This window comes from Arachis ipaensis, chromosome B2 (genome assembly GCF_059453495.1).
Source record: "Arachis ipaensis isolate K30076 ecotype BB chromosome B2, ASM5945349v1, whole genome shotgun sequence".
NCBI lineage: Eukaryota > Viridiplantae > Streptophyta > Magnoliopsida > Fabales > Fabaceae > Arachis > Arachis ipaensis.
Window position 1 is genome coordinate 65,610,027 of NC_142437.1, and position 21,886 is coordinate 65,631,912.

Here is a 21,886-nt window from a genome sequence, read left to right on the forward strand (position 1 = left end):
GCTTTGGTCTTATTGATTTCCCCACCCAAAGTTTGGGTGATTCCTCCAACCAGGGTTGTAGGTTTTGGAGTATGGATCATGGTTTTGCCTAGGTGAATTCCCAATGTAATTAATTTGCTCCTAACTTCCCTCTGCTTCTTCATTCAGTCCTTCTTGGGTTGTTGATGAAGTGGAGATTGCTGCTACTTGGTTCTTCTCCATCTTCTTGGTGAGGTCAGCCAGCTGCTGGGTAATGAGCTTGTTTTGGGCCAGCAGAGCATCTACATTGTTTGGCTCCATTACTCCTCTTGTGTTCCCTCTTTCGGAAGCATAGAAGTAGTCATTCTCTGCTACAGTTTCAATGACATCTATAGCTTCCTCAATGGTCTTCTTCTTGTTCAAAGATCCTCTGGATGAATGGTCTACTGCCTTCTTTGATTCATATGACAGGCCTTCATAGAAAATGTGCAGCTGCACCCATTCGTTGAACATATCTGGTGGGCACCTCCTTGTTAGGTCCTTAAACCTCTCCTATGCTTCATAAAGAGTCTCACCATCTTGTTGCCTGAAAGTTTAGACCTCATCTCTTAGCCTATTGATTCGTTGAGGAGGATAGAATCTTGCTAAGAATTTGTTCACCACATCCTCCCAAGTTGTCAAGCTCTCCTTTGGGAAAGACTCCAGCCACTTGGCTGCCTTATCCTTGAGTGAGAATGGAAATAAGAGCAGTCTATAGGCGTCAGGATGAACACCATTAGACTTCACTGTGTCACATATTCTCAGGAAGGTAGTTAGATGTTGATTGGGGTCTTCTTGGACACTTCCTCCGAACGAACAGTTGTTCTGCACAAGGGTGATGAGCTGTGGTTTTAGTTCAAAATTGTTGGCATGGATGGTTGGCTTTTGAATGCTACTTCCACAGTTTCCTGGGTTTGGATTGATGTAAGAGCCTAAAACTCTTCTATCCTCCCCAGCATGATTTGCTCGTCCTCCTCCGCCATGGTTGTGAGCTTTTTCTTCACGATGGTTTTCCATGTTTTCTTCCATGTTTGGTTCAAAGTATTCCTCAAAGTGTTCCTCCTCTTCTTCAGCACCAACTACACGTTTTTTTCTTGCCTCCCTCCTTAGTCTAAGGAAGGTTCTCTCAGGTTCAGAATCAAAGGAAGTTGAAGCCCCGCTTCTTCTCCCTGTCATACAACCAACAAGTACAAGCAAAGAGAATAGGTGCAGAAAGTATATCTGTCAGAATTACTGTTAGTGTGAGTGATGCAATATATCAAACAGTTAGTGGGTTAGTGAAATGAATGGTAAATAACAAAGAAAAAGTAGGGGGAAGGGAAGAAATTAACTAAAACAGAAAGTAAATGACTCAAACAGAAAATTAAATCAAACAAAAATAAAATGCTCAATCTAATTAGCCTCCAATTTAATCATTGTTGATGCACAATCAATCCCCGGCAACGGCGCCATAAACTTGATGCACGGAAAACTTGTCTCGTAACAAATTCTCCTTCGGCAAGTGTACCAAATTTGTCGCAAGTAAAAACTCACAATAGAGTGAGGTCGAATCCTACAGGGATTGATTGATTAAGCAACTTTAATTAGAGGAATGTTCTAGTTGAGCGAATCAGAATTTAAGTTGAGAATTGCAGAAAATTAAATGGTAGGAAAGTAAATAACAAAAAAGTAAAATGCTAGAATTAAAGAACTGAAAATAAATGACTGAAAGTAAATTGCTGAATTGTAAATGGGAATGGGGTATTGCTCATAAATGTAAATGGCAGAAATTAAAGAGAATGGGTAAGATCAGAAATGGGGAGTTCATTGAGCTCAAGAGATGTTGCATTCTTCGGATCAATTTTATTTTCATCTCTTACTCAATCAATGCACTCATTGATCTTCTTGGCAATCTTAAGTGATCGAATCACAATTTCTTGTAATTCAATCTCTCAAATCTTGATCAATAGCCAATTCCTTGGTCAATTGCTCATGAGAAGAAATGAAGTATGGCTACTGATTATACCACATGCATTTCCCAAATCAAGTGTTGAGAGGATTATAGTCACATATCCATCCAACACTACAAGAAAAACACCCATTCAGGTACACTTGAAAAGTGTAGCCAAAAGTAAAAAAAAATGATGCTTTAGGCTACGGCTACGCTTTTTGGGCTACGGCTACGCTTTTTGGGGTGATTCCTATTCGGCCGTTGCCTATTCTCAAAGGCTACGCTTTTCTGTACCAAGGGCTACACTTTTAGCGTTTGGGAATAGGCTACGCTTTTCAAGTGATGCTGTCCAGGACCAAAGGCTACGCTTTTCAGCTTTCATTTTTCCAGAATAGGCTACGCTTTTCAACGCTACTGCATCACTTGTAAAGCATAGCCACATTGTATACCATAGCTACTTTTTATAAGTAGCCTTAGGTCCCTCTTTTTTTTTTGTATACTATAGCTACTATATATAAGTGTAGCCTTAGGTCCCTCGTTGTTTTTTTTTATTTTCTATATATATATATATATATATTCTAATAATTTTTTTTCTAAAACCTAATATTTAGTAATATAATTATATATATAATCCTATTTTTTTAATTAAATTAGTCAAAAATTATAAAATAAAAATAAATACATAATAATACCATACACTATTCTTTAAATAATAAAAATTATCCTTTAACAAAATATATTTATAATGAACTAAAAATATTGGGATGATCATAAATGAGTATTCATACATCTCACGCTAAATTAAACATACCCATATCAAAATATACATTAGATCACTTAGAATTTACTACTAATAAACTATAAAAAACCAAAATATTGTATCCTACATAAGTCTCTTCTAATAAAAGTTATTAATCTTCTGATAGAAGAGAAAAAAACAAATTGATGTCAAATAGAGCGCCTAACATCTGTGACTGAATTGAACATATATTGAAGCAAATTCTTGACGAAGACTGGGCGACCAGAGAGCAGAGCAGCATTGGCGGTGTTCCCAGTTCCAAATGGAGACTCGATCTGAATCATCGGCGGTTACCATTCATGGAATGCATCAGATGCAACTGGATCTTAATGCTCAATCTGCAGCAAATCAACAATTCATCATCATAATAAATAACTTCAAATAAATTCACTACCAAATCGAGAATCAAATAAACATGCTAATCAAAGTTAAAAAGTTACTCAATAATCCCTGAAGACAACTCTAAAATTGGAACCAAAACTCCAACTCTGTTTGGCACGAAGGAATCAACTTGCTTTACTTGTAATCAAGCATTTCTTATAGCTGTCTTGTGCAAAAAAGTTAAATTAAAATAAGGTAGGTACATAGCTTAAACCAGTAGCTATGATAATGCAACTAAAAGAAAGAGTAATGCTAATCTCAGCTTTCACAGACACAAGAATACCACATAGAATTGCAATCAGGAACCCAAACTCCAACAACCTCATTGTGCCAACTCCAATACTTCACATCCTCGAGATCTGTTTCATAATCCAAATGATGACACAGTTGAGTTATACTGAAAAAAAAAAGAAAGAAGGTTAGTTCCAATGTGACACCGATCCGAGTAAATCAGCTCAACGTACATTGGCAGTTGGTGTTTAAAATAATATAACTTCCGAGAACATAGAAAAGGATCAGCAACTCATTCATATATGGTGTTTTGTAAAATGTAAATTGTAGCATTATATTGAAAGTCTTTAGCAAATCTTCTATTTTGCTTTTTAATTGATATCAAAATTCAGGAAATAGAATGACATATAGTAAGCATAAGAAGCAAAAATACACTGGGAAAGAGCTGCTTATCATGCACATATTTTTACTATTGATTTTAAATTTCAAACAAAATCAGCAAGCTCATACGACCATTGCTACACTTATGAGCAATACTTATCTTCAAGAAATGGGAAAGAGCTGCAATAGGGGACTGAACCGGCCACTTAGAATTTATAAACATGCAAGGGTACAGCTCTTGAATCATATTTACTATAAGCTTTTATTTTTTAAAACAAAAGAACCTTCCCTATCATTTAATTAAGGGAATTTCATATTTAAAATACTGTAAAAATTATTCCATAACATGGAAATAATAAAAATAACATACCTCTTATTCCATCATCATGCCAGACAAGTACTCTATATGTACTCTATATGTACTTAATCTGATACGTGATTAAAATCCTATTCTTAATATATATGATTTATTTTGTTGGTTTTTATAGCATAGGATTGCATATATCTCAATACTTACTTCTTTTAACTAATCGCTTTCCATCAACATTAATCCCACTGAATGTCTTAGTATAAGTATTTGATGAACTTACTGCAGCTATCAAAATAATTTGTATGGAGTTCTGCTCTACCCATAACTTCGTACTTATTGATGACTTAACACAAAAAGTTGTTATCCACTCATCCTCAACAGCTTACACTAATCACTTTTTGAACAATGTAAATATAATTTCTCAATGCACTATCTAAGAAAACTTAAAAACAAAAGCAAGGTTTCACACATTATAGTTAGATCAAGTTTGAGTTGTTAAGGCATGTCAAACAGTAATGCCCAATACATTTAGCATTTATTCTAAGAAAACATTCTCAAAGCTTCAGTTTTTGTAAATTGGCTAAGAAAGCCATGTTTTAAAATGCAAGCAGAATACAACATATAAAACCATAAGGTTTGCATTGACACTTTTTTTTACTTTTGACATTGGATTGATAATAGTGTTTTTTAAAATTATGTACAGTTTGAGTATTAATTTCAAATGTGACACAAATTAATTTCTGTACTCCTAGAAATTGGACCCTTTAATTTTAGTTCTTTTCACAATTTTAAAGAATACAAAAAAATTATATCATGTTAAAGCATATCTCTTATCTTACTTCTATATGGAAAAGAATTAGCCTTGCATTCACTATATATACATAAAAAGCAGTTGGAAGTACCATATAGAGTTTGACTAGGTGACTCCAATATAATTTCATAATGCAGAACCAAAAACAAGATAAAACCATAGCTTTCATTGCCTTCATTTATATACATACATAAGATTCTAGCATTTATAAACAATAACAATTTTAAGTTGCATCATATGAATGACACTAGGGAGCAAAATTGTGCTAGTAATGATAGAAAAGAATGAAAAAGAAGAACATGGCATTGAAAGCATTAGCAAAATTGAGGTTGACCATCAGATCACAGAAGTTAATAGGAGAAAAAATAATGTATCTACCAATTTCATGTGATTGAGAACACACTCAGCAAGAAAAAAAAAGAGAACACAGAACTCTGTTTTATAACCTCAGCATTCAACATTTCATTCAATCCACCATAGCCTTTGTCTTATATATACATTGATCAAAAGGTAAAAGAACCCTTTGTCAATTTCAAAAAGGATAGATGAGAACAGTATCGGAGGTAATTTTGGAGCTAAATTGGAATTCTAACAAATTTTAAGGAACAGATTACTTCTGTATGCACAATTAAAATTGGACAATTATTTCTAATAGAATGCAGGAATATATTTTCAGCAAAGAAACAACTAATGAACCATTTATCTTCAGGTCAACAACTAAGGAAACAATTAAATTGGAACTAGGGTTCGAACCAAAATAGCAACCAAATTGGGAACAAGCAATTAAACTAAATTGGTGCAAAGAAATTCGATCAACAATCAAAACGATTCAATTGAAACAAAGGAACTAAGACAAAAGATGAAATTGGAAGAACAAGAAAAGGGAGAGAAAGCGAACCTGGAAGCGGGAAAGAGGGTGCGTTTGAGCGGCGCACAACAGTGCAAGGGGGGAAGGTTGAGGACGACGATACCGGGACGGTTGGGAAGCCACACGACGACATCGAGACGTGCACGGCGGAGGGACAAACAATGGACGTGCCTCTCCACCTTGCTTTTGCGCACGGGAGCTTGAGCAGATCCGTGACGAAGAAGGATGTAACGGCTGCGCTGATGATAACGGAAGGTATACGGCGGCAAGGAGTCTTGAAACTAGTGATTGGCGCCTTTGTCCCCCTTTAGGTTCACGCGAAAACGAGGATTAATCGCCCTAAATTCACCCAATTTCAATTATAAAATAAATTTGAGCTGTTGCTGCGTCGGTTGATACACAAAACCGCCCCTATCTTGAGCAGTCTTTGACGGAGACGAATAACGCATCAAGAACCGTAGCTACTCAATGAATTTGCAGTCGTTCGGGGAAACGCAAGCAATTTTCCGCTGCAATTGTCCGTTTTTCTTGTAGTGAATTCCTTCCTGTTGAGTTCTACAATGATCAGAATTTGAAACTAATCGACACTAACTTTTGAAACTAAAATAACTGTTATAACAGATGCTAGTCTAATAGATATAGTGCAGCAAATTGTCAAAATTTGAAACAAACAAACTAACTTCTGATTTCTAACTAACCTGACAGTTACAACAAATTAACCAACTCACAAATTCTCCAACAGATATAGTACCAAAGCAAACTGAAAGTACCTCCTCATTGTCACCCTCAGGATCTGAATGTGGCTCAGTAACACTACAAACAATTCCTCTCTTCCCTCTTTATTCCAAAATAACATCGCCACGCGAACCAGAATCAGTAACAATTCGAAAAAAATAAACAAATAAACAAATAAAACTCAAATTTCACTAAGAATGGAAAGCAAAGCCGCTACCTGAAGCTCGAGCTCAGCTTGAAGGAACTCCAACACCGTAGAGGGTAGCAGGTGCGTACGGAAACTGGGTAACGGGATTTGGCGAAAATTAGGAAAAAAAGGGGTATTCAAGTTGAACCCTGCATGTTCATCAACAATACATGGCTTGTTCATCAATTCACAATTCACAGTTGCATATAAACCATATTATTGTACCAAACCCCCAAATTAAAAACCCTAAAATTGGAACTCTAAACACCCAAATTTCAGAACCAAACAGAAATCTATAGATACCTTCTCGACGATGTGTGCGCAGAGAGGACGACCAAAGCGCAGAGACGACGATGGTGAGGGTGCAGCTCGCGATCAATGCAAGAGAGCACAACTGATGATCAATGCAGGAGAGAGCAGCTGACGATGAGTGGCGAAGTCGTGTGTGGTGAGTGGTAAGTGGTGAGTGGGGAAGAAGCAACGGTGAGTGGCGAAGGTGAGAAGTGAGGACGCGAAGGCTTTCTCTGATAGTGAATGAAGGTGAGGCGCGAGTTACTGAAGAGCTAGCTGATCTGCGTGCTTTGGGGGGCAAAGGGGAAAATATTCACTAAGTTATACGCCATATTTGGCCCTAGATACATTAGGAGACGTTTTTGAAGAGTTCCCAAATTATAACAAATAGGTTACTCTTTAAAAGTGCTCTCTTTGGTGTGAAAAGTGTAGCCATAGATATTTAGAAAAGGCTACGCTTTATAAGTGATTTCTATAATACCTAAGGCTACACTTTTTAAATGATGCCAAAATTGTGTTTCCTTTTCTCTTACAAAAAGACAACACTGAGAAAAGCGTAGCCTATTCTAGGAATAGGCTACGCTTTTCAAATGTAGCTTAAAAAAAGTGTGGCTGAATGGGTACTTTTCTTGTAGTGCAAACCCAATTTGGTCCAGCATGAGAAAGCATTTCTAGCATGATCTCTTCATTCCTCTTTCAAGGTTCAGAAGAGATCCAAGTATGAATAGCTTCTTTTCCAAGATAACTACCCAATTGGATGAAGATCGAAAGCTTTCAAGTAAAATCAAGAGAAAAGATAGAAGAAGAATAATGAAAACTAGTATTGATCCATCAAATTACAACAGAGCTCCCTAACCCAATGAAAGGGGTTTAGTTGTTCATAGCTCTCGAAAATAAAAACAAAGATGGAGAATACATCATGAAACTAGAAGTGCAGAGAAAGTAAAATACAGAGAGTAATTCTATGCCCAGAGGCTCCCTATAATTTCCAACTCCTATTTTAATTCAAAGTTACTCCTATATATACTACTCTTCTGTTCTTCTAGTTGGCTCTTCAAGTCTTGGGTATGGGCCTTTGGATCTTGAGTTTGAAGCAGTTCTCTTCTTCATTGGGCTTGGCTTTACTTGCAGAGAGAAAATGTGAAGTGGGCAGAGACTTTAGCTCAGGGCGTTAGTGGTGTTAATGTTCAGTGAAAATATGGGTTCTAGAACGTTAGTGACAATCACCTTTTTCACTAACGTTCCTCACCAAAGTAAGAGCCACGTTAACCTCAACGTTAGTGGCACAAACGTTGCCACTAACGTTGCCTTTATGCCCTTCACACACGTTACTGGGACTTACCTTTCCCAGTAACGTTGAGAAGTCTCCCTTTTCCCTACGTTAGAGTCCACGTTAACTTAGTTAACGTGGCTCTTTTAACGTAGGCTTGCCAACCTTCGAGAACGTTAGTGACACTTACCATTGTCACTAACGTTCCAATGTGCCCCTATTTCTCACGTTAGAGTCCACATTAACTATGTTAAAGTGGCTTTTAACGTGGCCATGCTAGCCATCTCCAACATTAGTGACAAAGTTGAGTGTCACTAATGTTGGCTCATCATTCCCTTATCCACGTTAGCTTCCACGTTAACTTAGTTAACGTGGGAGTTAACGTGGCTCATAGTGGCTTATGTGGGCTAATTCCAACGTTAGTGACAATGTTGGGTGTCACTAACGTTGGCGATCACCTCCCTTCTTCACGTTAACTTCCACGTTAAGTAAGTTAACGTGGGAGTTAACGTGGCTTGTTGGGGCTTGTGTGGGTTCCTTTCAACGTTAGTGACAATGTTTGGTGTCACTAACGTTGTCGACCACTTTGTCTCCTCACGTTAGCTTCCACGTTAACTAGGTTAACGTGGAAGTTAACGTGGCTTATTGTGACTTGGCCAACGTTAGTGACAAAGTTGAATGTCACTAATGTTGGCTTCCCCTTTACTTCTTAACGTTAGAGGCCACGTTAACTAAGTTAACGTGGCAACTAACGTGGCCACTTATGAGCTTGGTCCAATGTTAGTGATAATGTTAAGTGTCACTAACATTGGCTCCATTTCCTTTCTTCCACGTTAGAGTTCACGTTAACTTAGTTAACGTGACTCTTAACGTGGGCAATGATGGCTTCGAGAGCGTTATTGGCAATTACTTTTCTCATTAACTTTGCAAGTTACTCCCATTCCATGTTAGTGTTAATGTTAGTGTAACTAACGTAGCCACTAATGTGGTTCTTCTTTGCTTCCTTTGTCCTGAAATCAAGCAATAAAGTGCATCAAAGTTCTAGTCTAAGTCATGGGAAATGCAACATTCAATTTGTCCTTAAATTCATGCAAAATCCTCATGAAATCATGTAAAGTGCACAATGTATGCTTGAATCAAGATGTAAGTGAATATCTACCCAAAACTAGCTTATTTCCTAAGGAAATGCATGAAACTACCCTAAAAACAGTAAAGAAAAGGTCAGTGAAACTAGCCAAAATGCCCTGGCATCAACGACTGAACGATCAAAATTTCTGTCAGTATAGAATTTTTATAGAAATAATCGCGTCGTGAGTATTGTTTCTAAACCAACAGAGAATCTTTTCGTACAAAAGTTTGGTTGTCACTTAAGCAAACCCAATAAAAATAATAAACTAAAGTATTTAAACCTCGGGTCGTCTTCTCAAGGAATTGCAGGAAAGTATGATTTATTATTGGTTATGGAAAAAGGTATATTTTTGGGTTTTTGAAATAAGGAACAAGTAATTTAAATAACAAGAGTAAAATAAATTAATAATTAGAAAATCTCTTGGCAAGGTATAAGAACTGGAAATCCTATCCTAGTTATCCTTATCAGGTGTGATGAGAATTGGATTTTGCTCCCACTTAGTTAACCCTTACTGAATCACTACAAGAAAACACGTTTTTTGCCATGCTTTTTGAGCTACCGCCACGCTTTTTGCAGTCTATTGCCACGCTTTTTGTTTGCCACGCTTTTTTACAAACTGCCACTTGTAAAAGCGTGGCTATAGGTGGGAAATACGGCCACGCTTTTAAAGCGTGGCGATAGGCATAAATATGGCCACGCTGTAAAAGCGTGGCAATAGGGTAGATCTGGCCACGCTTTTCAAGTGTGACAGTAGACCAGATATGGCCACGCTTTTAAAGCGTGGCGAAAGCATGGTAGTAAAGGAGATTTGGCCACGCTTGAAAAACGTGGCGAAAAAGCTTAGATACAGCCACGCTTTCTAAGCGTGGCAATAAACAGAGATATGGCCATATATGGCCACGTTTTTTAAGGGTGGCGAAAAAGATGATCAGTAACCTAATTCCCTTTTTAATCTTCATAAATATATAAAACCTAATATGAATTCATAGATAATTTTATAATTTAGTCAATAACCAATTATCAAGTAATCCAACTTTCATAAAATTGTCACCAAAATAAGTGTGTGATCACATAACAACATACACTAACAAAATACCAAAAGTGAAAATCATAACTACTCATGAATTCCTAATACATGAATTAGAATTCCTAATCAAAGTCGTCTTCAAAATACCAAAAGTGTGAAATTCCTAATACATGAATTAGAATTCCTAATCAAAAAGTCTTCTTATACTTCATGTATCATCATTGCAAGGTAAATTGTTTTGACCTGTGCCCTGCAAAATAAAAAACACAAATGAACAACTACAAATTGATTTGGCTTTCCTGGCCAGAGCACCCCAAAATCCATTCTCGGACTCATTCAGGTTCTTCATGGAAGTATATTCATAGGCTCTTGCCTCCTATATTTACAAGTAATACCATTTTGAATAATCAGAATGGTGCACTCAAAAGAATGCGAGTTTAAGAGAAGCAAAGAGAATGTAGGCATATGCTAAACAAGCATCTTCAATCTTCAATGCATTGATATAACATATTCAAAAAAACAGAAAATGCATAATATTTTCAGTAGATCTACCGTTATTTTCATCTGCTTTTTGAGCATGACAAGCTTGGAACTATAATTATGTGGACATCATCAAAGCAACTAAACAGCAGGCAGAAGCTTTAACATGTAGACTAATATCTAAATGGAAGAAGTCATCAAATGTATTACAGACATAAACAATCATAGTAGAAAAATACAGACATACACAAAAATATTACACTCTAAAAGACCAGACATTGCTGGTAATAATGTCTTTTAAGGAGTCAAAATAACAGAGTTCATATCCACAGTCCACTGCACTTTAACTTATCTCCTCCAGGTCCAAGCTGATCTCCATTTTCACATTGCCACTATTTATTCAGAGTTTCAGACCATATTACAAGCTTTTTTATTTCTAATCCAGCGGTTTCAGTCACTGAATCTCCATTTACTAGCAGGATATTTTTTTTTCTTCACTTACAATCCTAAATCAGTTCTATCCTTAGTCAACTAGAGATCAACTAACCTGGTCAAGCTAAGTAGGACTTCTATAGATAAAACTCCTCCAGCTAGTAAATACAAGACTTGAATAGACTTTATCAAAGTGAAATAGCACTCACCTTTTTTGAAATTGAAGCCTACTATTTGACTATTTCTCTCTCAATTTTATCTCTTTTTTAACAAAATAAAGAATGTGAATCATGCCATAATTTTACCTACATCATCTTTGTGTGGAATGTGAGTTGCTTCGGAGGAGCGAGGAGTATTTTTTGCTTTGCTACTTGAGGTATCCACAGGAGAATCTTGGGCAGCTTGAACTAAGGCTGTTACCTCTTCATTGCTCATTCCAGGGTTGAGTTGGTGCACCAATACCTTTAATAAACCATATACACCATCCATCTTCTTCTCTAATGATGAGACCTTAGTGTTATATTCAACTTTTATGTGGCGAATCTCCTCATCTTTTTTAAGAGAGCTTCTTGTAATCGAAGCCCCATAACAACGAAGTCGACCTGGTTGGTCCTTTCCTAACACTCCTACAAATGCATCATCTTCATTTTCTCCTGCTTCTAAGCGGTTCTGAAGTTCAGTCTATCAAAAAGCAACAACCAATAAAGTTCAAAGTCGCATTAACTCAATTTAGATAGAAATCACATCAGAATTCATAATGTACATATCCAAAATACAAATACAAACAACTCACAATTGTGGCTTGTGTTTTAGCATCAATTTCTTTTCCTTTTTTACTTGTGCGAGTTGCTATGAAAACTTCAGCCCTTGATGGTTCTTCACTGTTCTCCTTAGAGTCACGCTAGAATACATAGAGAAAAGTTTACATGAAGCATACTAACTAGGCAACTACACCATGAATACATATAAAAGAGAAATCACAAAGAATAAGTTATATTACCAGCTACTTACGCACTATTCCAAAATTTGTGGATCCCATTCGGTGAGGACATGTTTGTTTTAACCTATTTTCAGTATTCTTAGCAGAGATAGCCTAAATATAAAGAATCAATGAAGAATCAAATTTCTTCCAAAACACCTAAGTTTAGGAACATGAAGAATCAATGATAGTATGCTTGATGGTATAGGAAAAAATAAAAGGCAATATTACCTTGACGGCCGGAAGACTCCAATACCGAATTAGTTTGCGAAATTGAACCTCGGAAATCTCTAATGGCCGGTTCTTTATCATTTCTTTCTTTGTGTTGTACTTCACGAAATGCTCTTTTTTTATTTCTCTCTTATATTTTTTCCATGCACCACAAAATCTCCGCATTACCCACGGCTTTGAACTTATGGGAAGAATGAACTTTTGCTATGCAACACAACACATTAGAATATTAACAGTTAGCACAAATAATGTGACAAATAAATTAACAAAATATTATCTATAATGCCATATTTACATACATTGGCATACTCCCACATTTCCTCTTTGAGTTTACTAGGCACACCATGCCAACTAGTATATAACAAAGTCACAAAACGAGGGTTTCTAACTGTTGTGCCCAATAGTTGGTTGAGGTCAGATACAACCTTGTTGGTTGGACCTACAGGCTGCCCTTGAAAAAATTCCACCTCCCGTCGATCATTAAAATCTGTGGCATGAAGCTTTTTGCACGTAGTTTTTCCACGGGTTTTCTTCTTTATTGTGCCTAAGTCCGAATAAAATAACATAATTCAATTGAGAAGTAATATAAGCTCTAATTAGACAATAAAGTAAACAAGAAAAGTACCTTCATTACTAGTTTGTCCTCCACTACCCGCATCATTTGCATTATCATCAAGCTCATTTTCTTCATCTTCCTCATCTTCTTCATCTTCCAAATTTATCCCATGTACCTTAAAATACATGTCAAGACTCATTCCTTTTTTATTTGAAGTTGCACTCATCTCGCTTGTATCTTCTCCGTCGTCATCAGAATTTATATCAATTTGATCCATTGCATCAGGTTCAGCAGTCCTTTGATTCCTAGTTTTAGAGTTCTTTTCAACTTCAAACATTGTCCCATTTCCATTATGCGTGCATTCTTGAAAAAGTGCCGTTGGTTGAGCCTTCTTTATTTTCTTCGAAGTCCTAACTTGCTCTTCAAATGCATCCTCCACTATTGTGATGGGTTGTTTGCTTGTTGGATCCTTTGGAGCTTGAGCTTGCAAGCTAACCTTCTCATTTTCAGCCATGATCCTTTCTCTCTTAATATTGTATTGTTTGAGCAATTTAGCACTTGACTTCACTTGTGTAACCTCAAAGGAATTGTTTTTTTTTGGGCTTTTTCCTTTCATTTTTTGGCCTAAGGTAAGTATCCGTTTTCTCTTAGTGATCTCCCCTTTCTCCATTCTGCATACACAAAATAATAACAATGAATAAAATGCTAACTAAATAATAATTAAATGAGCATAATCAACTGAAGCAAGTAATTAACTAAGCAAAACAACTAAGGAAAGTGGGTTGTTTAGGATTCTACCAAAAACACTTGTCAAGATGTTTCAGAGTCAAAGTCCTCCATGTACTCATATTCGCTTTCCTCGTCTTCCTCACAATATTGTTTGGCAAACATGTTTTGATCCATATCTATAATAGTTGCTCGTAGATCATTCCTCACTAGATCAATTTTGCCATTATCATTTGGAAGACTTGGAATCACTTCAGGTTCGCATGGCTCCCTTGCATATATTATGGGGGAATCATACTCAAGGTCATCACTTACCCTAAATAAATCTCTTGGAATTGTTTTCATAACATAGTGCTTGTCCCTAACATATGGGTCTTGCACATAAAAGCATTGGTTTACTTGAGATGCCAGCACAAATGGTTCTTCTTGGTAGCATTTTCTATTGAAATACACATATGAAAGACCAAAGTTGTCTTTTGCAACTGTATACCACTCACACTTAAACAAGGCTACCTTAAATTGGCCATAATAATCTAACTCAAACATATCAACTATTCTACCAGAGTAGGCTACTTTTGCTTCAATTGGGTTCTTATCTTTTACACTAGCAAAACTAGGAGTCAATGCCTCTAATGTGACACCACTATTTTGAGTTTTACGTCTCACATCACGGTGCCTTGTATGGAACCTATACCCATTGATAATATAACCTGAAAATCTTTTTGCAACTCGATTTGGACCCCTAACCAACCCTTTTGCCCAACCAGGCACATCCTTTTTCATGGCACGATTTTTAAACCATTCTGAAAATTGTTGACTGCGGTCCTTGGCTTTCTCCCACTTTGTTCTTCGTGGATTGTTATCATTAACTGCCTCCTCATGCTCTCTGAAGAGATTAAATATTCATAGTCTTAGTTTATAGTAAGGTTAAATATGATGATTGAGATCTAACAAATGATAATGAATCGAAGAAAATACCTCATGTAGACTGCGATCTTATCACAATTGTTTAGAATGTATGCATGACCTTGTATTTCTGATTTTTCATCTAAAATAAACAAATCTCCCATTCTTCCATCAAGAGGACATCCTTTGCTTGGAAACAAACTAGGAGTTCGCACCTCATCTGAAACACACTCATCGTTGTTCCGAGGGATTCTATTAAATCTTGTATGAACATCTTCATGCAAATATCTTGAGCAAAAATTGATACACTCATTCGCCAAATATCCTTCGGCAATAGATCCTTCTGGACGACTTCTATTACGAACATACGATTTTAGTGTGCACATATACCGTTCAACAGGGTACATCCAACGATATTGAACTGGACCACCTAACCTCACCTCATTTGCTAAATGAATAGGCAAGTGCACCATTATGTCAAAAAAGCTAGGAGGGAAAATCCTCTCCAATTGGCATAATGTCTCAGCAATCTCTGCTTCTAAGTTAACTACCTCATCCAAGCTAATTACTTTCTGACATATTCGGCGAAAAAATGAACATAATCGAACTAGAGCGATGGCAACATGGTCAGGAAGTATGCTCTTGATTGGTACTTGCAACAAGTAATGCAACATGAAATGAGCATCATGGGTCTTATAACCAGAAATCTTCTTTTCTATTTCATGCACACATCGAGCAATATTGGAAGCGCTACCGTCTGGTAATTTTGCCGCTTTCAACACACTACAAAAGATTGTTTTCTCTGCTGGAGTCATTGAAAAGCATGCCTTTGCTAACTTAGTTTTTTTTCCATCCTTCGTATCTCTTGGTTGAAGGTTCTTCCTGATACCCATATCTTTAAGGTCAAAACGAGCAGCTGCATGATCTTTCGTCTTTCCGGGAATATCTAAAAGAGTTCCAATTATGCTATCAACTATATTCTTCTCTATGTTCATGACATCAAGGTTGTGTCTAAACATATTGGACTTCCAATATGGTAACTCAAAAAAGATTGACCATTTTTTCCAATTTGATATGCCATTCTTTGATCTCTTTTGCTTCTTCCCAAAAGAATTATCCACCTCTCGCAATATATCAAATACAGCTGAACCTTCTAACAACTGCGGTGGAGACCTGAGTTCAGTTTTTCCATTGAAAGATCTTTTGTTATGCCTCCATGGATGATTCATGGGTAAAAACCTTCGGTGATCCATATAAACAGTCTTGTGACTATGTTTCAGATAGATAGAAGAAGTCTCATCATTACAGCATGGACAAGCCAATTTTCCCTTTGTACTCCACCCAGATAACATAGCATACGCAGGGAAGTCATTAATTGTCCACAAAAGGCACGCTCTCATGTTGAATGTTTTGTTTTCTTTCGAATCATATGTTTCGACACCTGACTCCCATAATTCTTTTAATTCTTCAATCAACGGTTGAAGATAGACATCAATGTCATTTCCCGGTGATTGTGGTCCAGGAATGAGTAAAGATAGCATAAAATAATCAGGCTTCATGCTCATCCAAGGGGGTAGATTATACACCATCAGAACAACAGGCCATGTACTGTGTGTACTGCTCAAAGTTCGGAATGGATTGAATCCGTCGCTTGCTAACCCAAGTCTCACATTACGAGGCTCCTTTGCAAAATCTTCATGTCGATTGTAAAATGCTTTCCAAGATTCACCATCGGCAGGATGCCTTAGGGACCCGTCTTTAACGCGCTCATTGTGATGCCAAGACATAGCTTCGACAATTCTTGTGCACATAAAAAGCCGTTGAAGTCTGGGAATCAAAGGGAAATGCCTTAGAGTTTTCGCAGCAACTTTGCGAGGCTTTCTAGATGAGGTAACATCATCCTCTTCTTCATGATGCTCAATATAACGGGATGTTCCATAAACATGACAAGATGAGTCATTCTCATACCCGTTCCGATACAACATGCAGTCATTGCGACATGCATCGATCTTTTGGTAGTCAAGACCCAAGTTCTTCACCATATTCTTGGTTTTATCAAAAGAAATAGGAATATTCAAATATGGCATTACTTCTTTCAATAATTCCAAGAGAGAAGTAAATGACGCATTACTCCAACCATGCAAGCATTTTAACAAGTAAAGACGAATGGTAAAGGATAATCTTGTGAATCCCTTACACCCGGGGTATAGTTCTTGGCTAACCTCGTCTACCAATTTATAAAATTCCTTTGCACATTCGTTAGGCCCCATGTTTTGTCCGTCAACTTGTGTATTATCTCGAAATCTATCACGTAACAACTCATCAATGTTATCATTGCAGTTATATTCACCGCCTATGTCACTGTCAATATCCATAGCAAAAAGTGATTCCCCATGATTAAACCACCGCTTATAACCTTTTACAAAACCGTGGCATATTAGATGATCATATACGTCATCTCTCTTTAACCAGAATATATTACAACACTTTGCACAAGGGCATTGAATTTCTTCCCCTTGAGGAACTCCCTTTGACGAGAAAGCAAAGTGTAAAAATCTTTCTACACCAACTTGATATTCTTTCTCATGACGTGGTGTATCCATCCAGTCTTTCGACATATCCATCGAAAACCTATATATTTCACGTAGATAGCTAAGTTTCTAAATTGAAGTCCTTACTGTTCGTCTCACTAACTGCAAATCCAGCTTCCTACTTAACTAAGAGACAATATTGTGCAAGCCTCGAAAATACTTTGAAGGCATTAGACATAAAATAACAGAGAAAATTGAATTTTAGCAATGCTTAAAGAAGTGCCTAAAGTGATGAGTGCCTCAGGAAAGCACCAAGTTGCACGCATGACATCAATAATAAATTAATAGATGTATTTAAATTTGCATAAACCAACCTTAATTACTGTCTTAATCCGTTCCACAACAGCAACAAAGTGGTAGCACAGCAGAAATAGAATTAGAGAGGTAGCAGTGTCAGCGAATAGCTACTCGGCAGCAGCAGATTATTATATTACCACAGGAGCAGCAGAACAAAGAAGTGGCAGTAGTAGTGGATAGATAACTATCGAAAGCTTGAACAAAAATAGACTAAGACTTAAGTAAAAATTAAAATATAAATATGTTTAATATTTTTTAGTATAAATAAATCATTTTTTAACAAATAAATTTTATTAGTAATTATTCACATGTTCGATCATGAGATAAAATAAAACAATTATCTCTCCTCAAGTGGCTCCAAACATCTAACACTATAATAAGCTACATTGAAACCCAAACAGCTAATTAAAAATAGCAAGAGAGTAGAATGTCCTTAAATGACCTAATTCATTTAATAGTATTTAATAGCATTCCCAATTTTAAAATATTATTTTTCTAAATCTGTTTTTTCTTAGACAAAAAAGTGAAGGGATAACCATTTTTATCTAAAGATTTTTTTTCTATATAAAAGAATTATACAACAAAACTTACTTAAGTTGGTCAAGTAATTAATTTATTGTCTATTTAAGTAAGTGTTAAAAATTTGAGTTCCTTCTTATATATATAATAATCTATTGGCTAACAACAAATTTTAAAAAGAAATTTGTGACGAATTAGTTCTTACCCTTATAAATTGAAAAATGCTATGAAAAATAAAAAGCTGTATATAATTTTATAAAAAAAATAGAATGACATTATAATTATAAATATAAATAAATGATATAAAAGGAAAAGGAAGAAGAACAGTGGAATGTGGATGTATGTGCTCCAATTTATGTGGCGTGGAAAAAAAAGGAAAAAAGAAAAAAAGAAAAAAGAATAATGAAAGTTTTATGTTCAGTGTGGATGAAGCTACTACTTTGGTCCAGGCTCCACACCTTAAAACTAAGCAATAAACTGCAAAATCTGTGACTAATGGCAGAGAAGACTGAGTAGGGAATGACAGAGATGAAGGCTCCAGCAGGGAGGAAGGACCAAAGCCAAAACAGTGGAACCTCTTCAAACTTGTTCTTCTTCTCTCTCAATAGCTTCAGTGTTGTTAGTGGTTGTTACTGCAAAAATAATGCTTCCAATGTTATTCTATATATTTTCAGGCTTTTTTTTTGCTAAAAGAAAAAAAAAAGGACGTGTGTACTATACTTGAATTAACAATAGACAATATAATAATAGTGCATGATTGAGAAATGCAAATACAAATTCAAATGGCTGTTCAGAATTTCAGATTATATTAGATAATGGCAGCACAATGCAAGCATCAGAAACCACATCAAAGTAGGGACACAATGTTTTCTATCACAAACAAATGAATAACCTCAATCTCTCAGAATTAGCAGAAATTCTTCTCATTGAAAACATCAATTTAATTTCTATTTACTTTCAGATATCCAATGTTTTAGGCCACAGTCCCATGTGCTTTTGTACAATGTGAAATTAATTTAATTATTTACTTAATAGTGAAAAGAAAATGAAAAATAAGATCCATGAATAATTGTTGCAAAAGAATCCAAGTGCAATTGCATGATCACACAACAATTTCCCAATGCCAAGCAAATTTAGGCAAACCCCCCCAAAAGAATCCAAGAATGAACATCATATATGCATGCATAGAAAGTGAGCAAAAGAGGAAATGTAAATTGAGAAATCAGCAGCAGCCAATGATTAAGGATGTAATGAGCATGAATGCATAATAAGCACAAAGAATTGCAACAAGGAAACGAGTTGCTAACACATGGCACGAAGCAGCAACACTTAATAAACAGCAGCAGTAAATAGCATGTTTCCCAGGTTCAAGCAAGCACCAAACAGAATTCATATGACTTAACCAGTTCCACAAACTGAAATCATTGCAATTCATATAATATGGACCAAGCAACAAGCAGAGCAGAACTCAGCAACAACAAACCAAGAAAAATTAATGAAACAGTAACACTTCCACAGCATCTATTTTGGACAATGAAAAAAAATACAACAAACAGCAATCACAGGTCCAGAATTCAACACCAAAACAGCACAATAAACAAGTTCATCCAGGGCAACTTTCAGAGGAAAGACAAATTCATTCCGAACAGTAGCAGTAACCAAAACAAAACCTACATCCACTAACCAGTCCAGATTCTCTAACCACCTAATTCAACTAAACTAAATTAGTTGAACTAAACAAGCTAAACAGAATGAGCTAAACCAGATTAATCAAACAGAAATAAAATCAAATGAGATGAAAGGGTGATGCGCATAAACTTGTTATGCTACGATTTAGGAAATTGCACGATTGGCAAAATTCCTTCCGGCAAGTGCACCGGTTATCGTCAAGTAAAAACTCACAATAGAGTGAGGTCGAATCCCACAAGGATTGGTTGAGTGAGCAATTCGGATTAGAAGTGTGTTCTAGTTGAGCGGAATCAAGATTTAGATGAGAATTGTGGAATGTAAAATTGGCGAGAAACGTAAATGACAAGAAATTTAAATGGCGGAATCTTAAATTGCATGAATTAAAGAGCAGAAGCTAAATTGCTGAAATTAAAAGGGAATGGGGGGTGATTGCATGAATTGAGTTGCAGAATGTAAAGAGAAAGTGGAAATCAGAAATGGGGAATTCATTGGGTTATAGGAGATATTGAGATCTCCGAATCAAAACATGTTATCTCTTCCTCAACCAATGCGTTCATTGAATTTTGCTTGGCAATCTTATATGATTGGATCCCAATCCCTTGGCTCACCAATTCTCTCTAAAAACAAACAAATTCCCAATCCCTTGGTTTAAATGTTCATAAGAAGAGATGATGCTCGATCACTGATTTTACCACACAGTTTCATGAACCACAATTTGGTAGGATTACATGTCACAATATCCATCCAAACCCCAATCCAATTCACTGTGAGAAAGCTTCTCTAGCATGAATCCTCCATTCCTTTCCCAAGGTTCCGAAGGATTCCAATTATGGGTAGTTTCTTTCCCAAGACAACTACCCAATGGAATTAGATCGAGAAGCTTTCTAACAAAATTCAAGAGAAAAGATTGAAGAAGAAGATAAACTATTATTGATTCATTGAATTACAATAGAGCTCCCTAACCCAATGAAAGGGGGTTTAGTGAGTCATAGCTCTGAATTCAATTACAAAGATATGAAAACTAGCCAAAAATGAAAAGGTAAAAGTCCTTCCTAACTTAAATTCTATCCTATTTATACACTTTCTATACTGAGCTTCTGTTGTGTTTCTTGGGCTTTGAGGCCTCTCCCTGTTTTCCTTTTGCCTTGGGTTTATGATCCATAATCTTGATGAGGCTGCTGATCCAAATTCTGTAACATTCATTGAGCCAACTTAGTGATAATCAAATAATGACACATGACTCAACAAATTGAAATTTCAGACTCATCAATCCTTCAGGCCCAATCCCATAAACCATGATATTCAATTGGGTTTCATACCAGAGTAAGTTTAAGTTAATGTTTGTGCTCAAATACTAACTTAAACTGCAATATTTTTGGCCCAGAAACCTTCTCCAAGAGTGGTGTTTAAGTTGCAGTTTAAGCTTAAACTGCAGCTTAAACGCCAGACACTTCCAGTGATGCCTTTTGTGGAAGCACGTTTAAGCTTCAGTTTAAGGCTAAACTGAAGCTTAAACGTGGAAATGGAAGAAGGCAGCCCTGGAGGGTAACGTAGTCGAACACGTTTAAGCTTCAGTTTAAGGTTAAACTGAAGCTTAAACGTGGAGATAGGAAAGGCAGCCCTGGAGGTCGAACATGTTTAAGCTCCAGTTTAAGGTTAAACTGGAGCTTAAACGTGGAAATAGAGAAAGCCATCCTGGAGGTCGAACACGTTTAAGCTCCAGTTTAAGGTTAAACTAGAGCTTAAACGTGGAAATAGAGAAAGCCATCTGGGAGGTCGAACACGTTTAAGCTCCAGTTTAAGGTTAAACTGGAGCTTAAACGTGGAAGCTGAGAAAGGTAGCCCTGGAGGTGTCGAACACGTTTAAGCTCCAGTTTAAGGTTAAACTGGAGCTTAAACGTGGAAATGGAGAAAGCAACCCTGGAGGAGAAAACTTGGTCGAACACGTTTAAGCTCCAGTTTAAGGTTAAACTGGAGCTTAAACGTGGAAATGGCTCCCTGGTGCATTTCCCATTTCTGGCATTTAACCTCCAGTTTAAGGTTAAACTGGAGGTTAAACGTGGAAATGCTTCCTGAGTGGAATTCTCATTCTGGCGTTTAACCTCCAGTTTAAGGTTAAACTGGAGGTTAAAC

The 21,886-nt window shown here is 36.5% G+C and overlaps 1 protein-coding gene and 1 non-coding gene across 2 annotated transcripts; one reads left to right on the top strand and one right to left on the bottom strand.

Annotated features, from left to right (window-relative positions):
* Positions 1 to 466: 466 nt before the first annotated feature.
* Positions 467 to 573, top strand: LOC148574194 (small nucleolar RNA R71). The gene has a single exon (XR_015906751.1). It is a non-coding gene; the product is annotated as a small nucleolar RNA R71 (small nucleolar RNA).
* A 13,262-nt stretch (positions 574 to 13,835) lies between these two features.
* Positions 13,836 to 17,281, bottom strand: LOC148574195 (uncharacterized). The gene is made up of 2 exons (XM_088505869.1): positions 14,730 to 17,281; positions 13,836 to 14,637 (listed from the first exon to the last, which is right to left on the bottom strand). Exons 1-2 carry the CDS (start codon positions 17,279 to 17,281, stop codon positions 13,836 to 13,838), a joined length of 3,354 nt encoding a protein of 1,117 aa, XP_088361995.1.
* Positions 17,282 to 21,886: the final 4,605 nt, after the last annotated feature.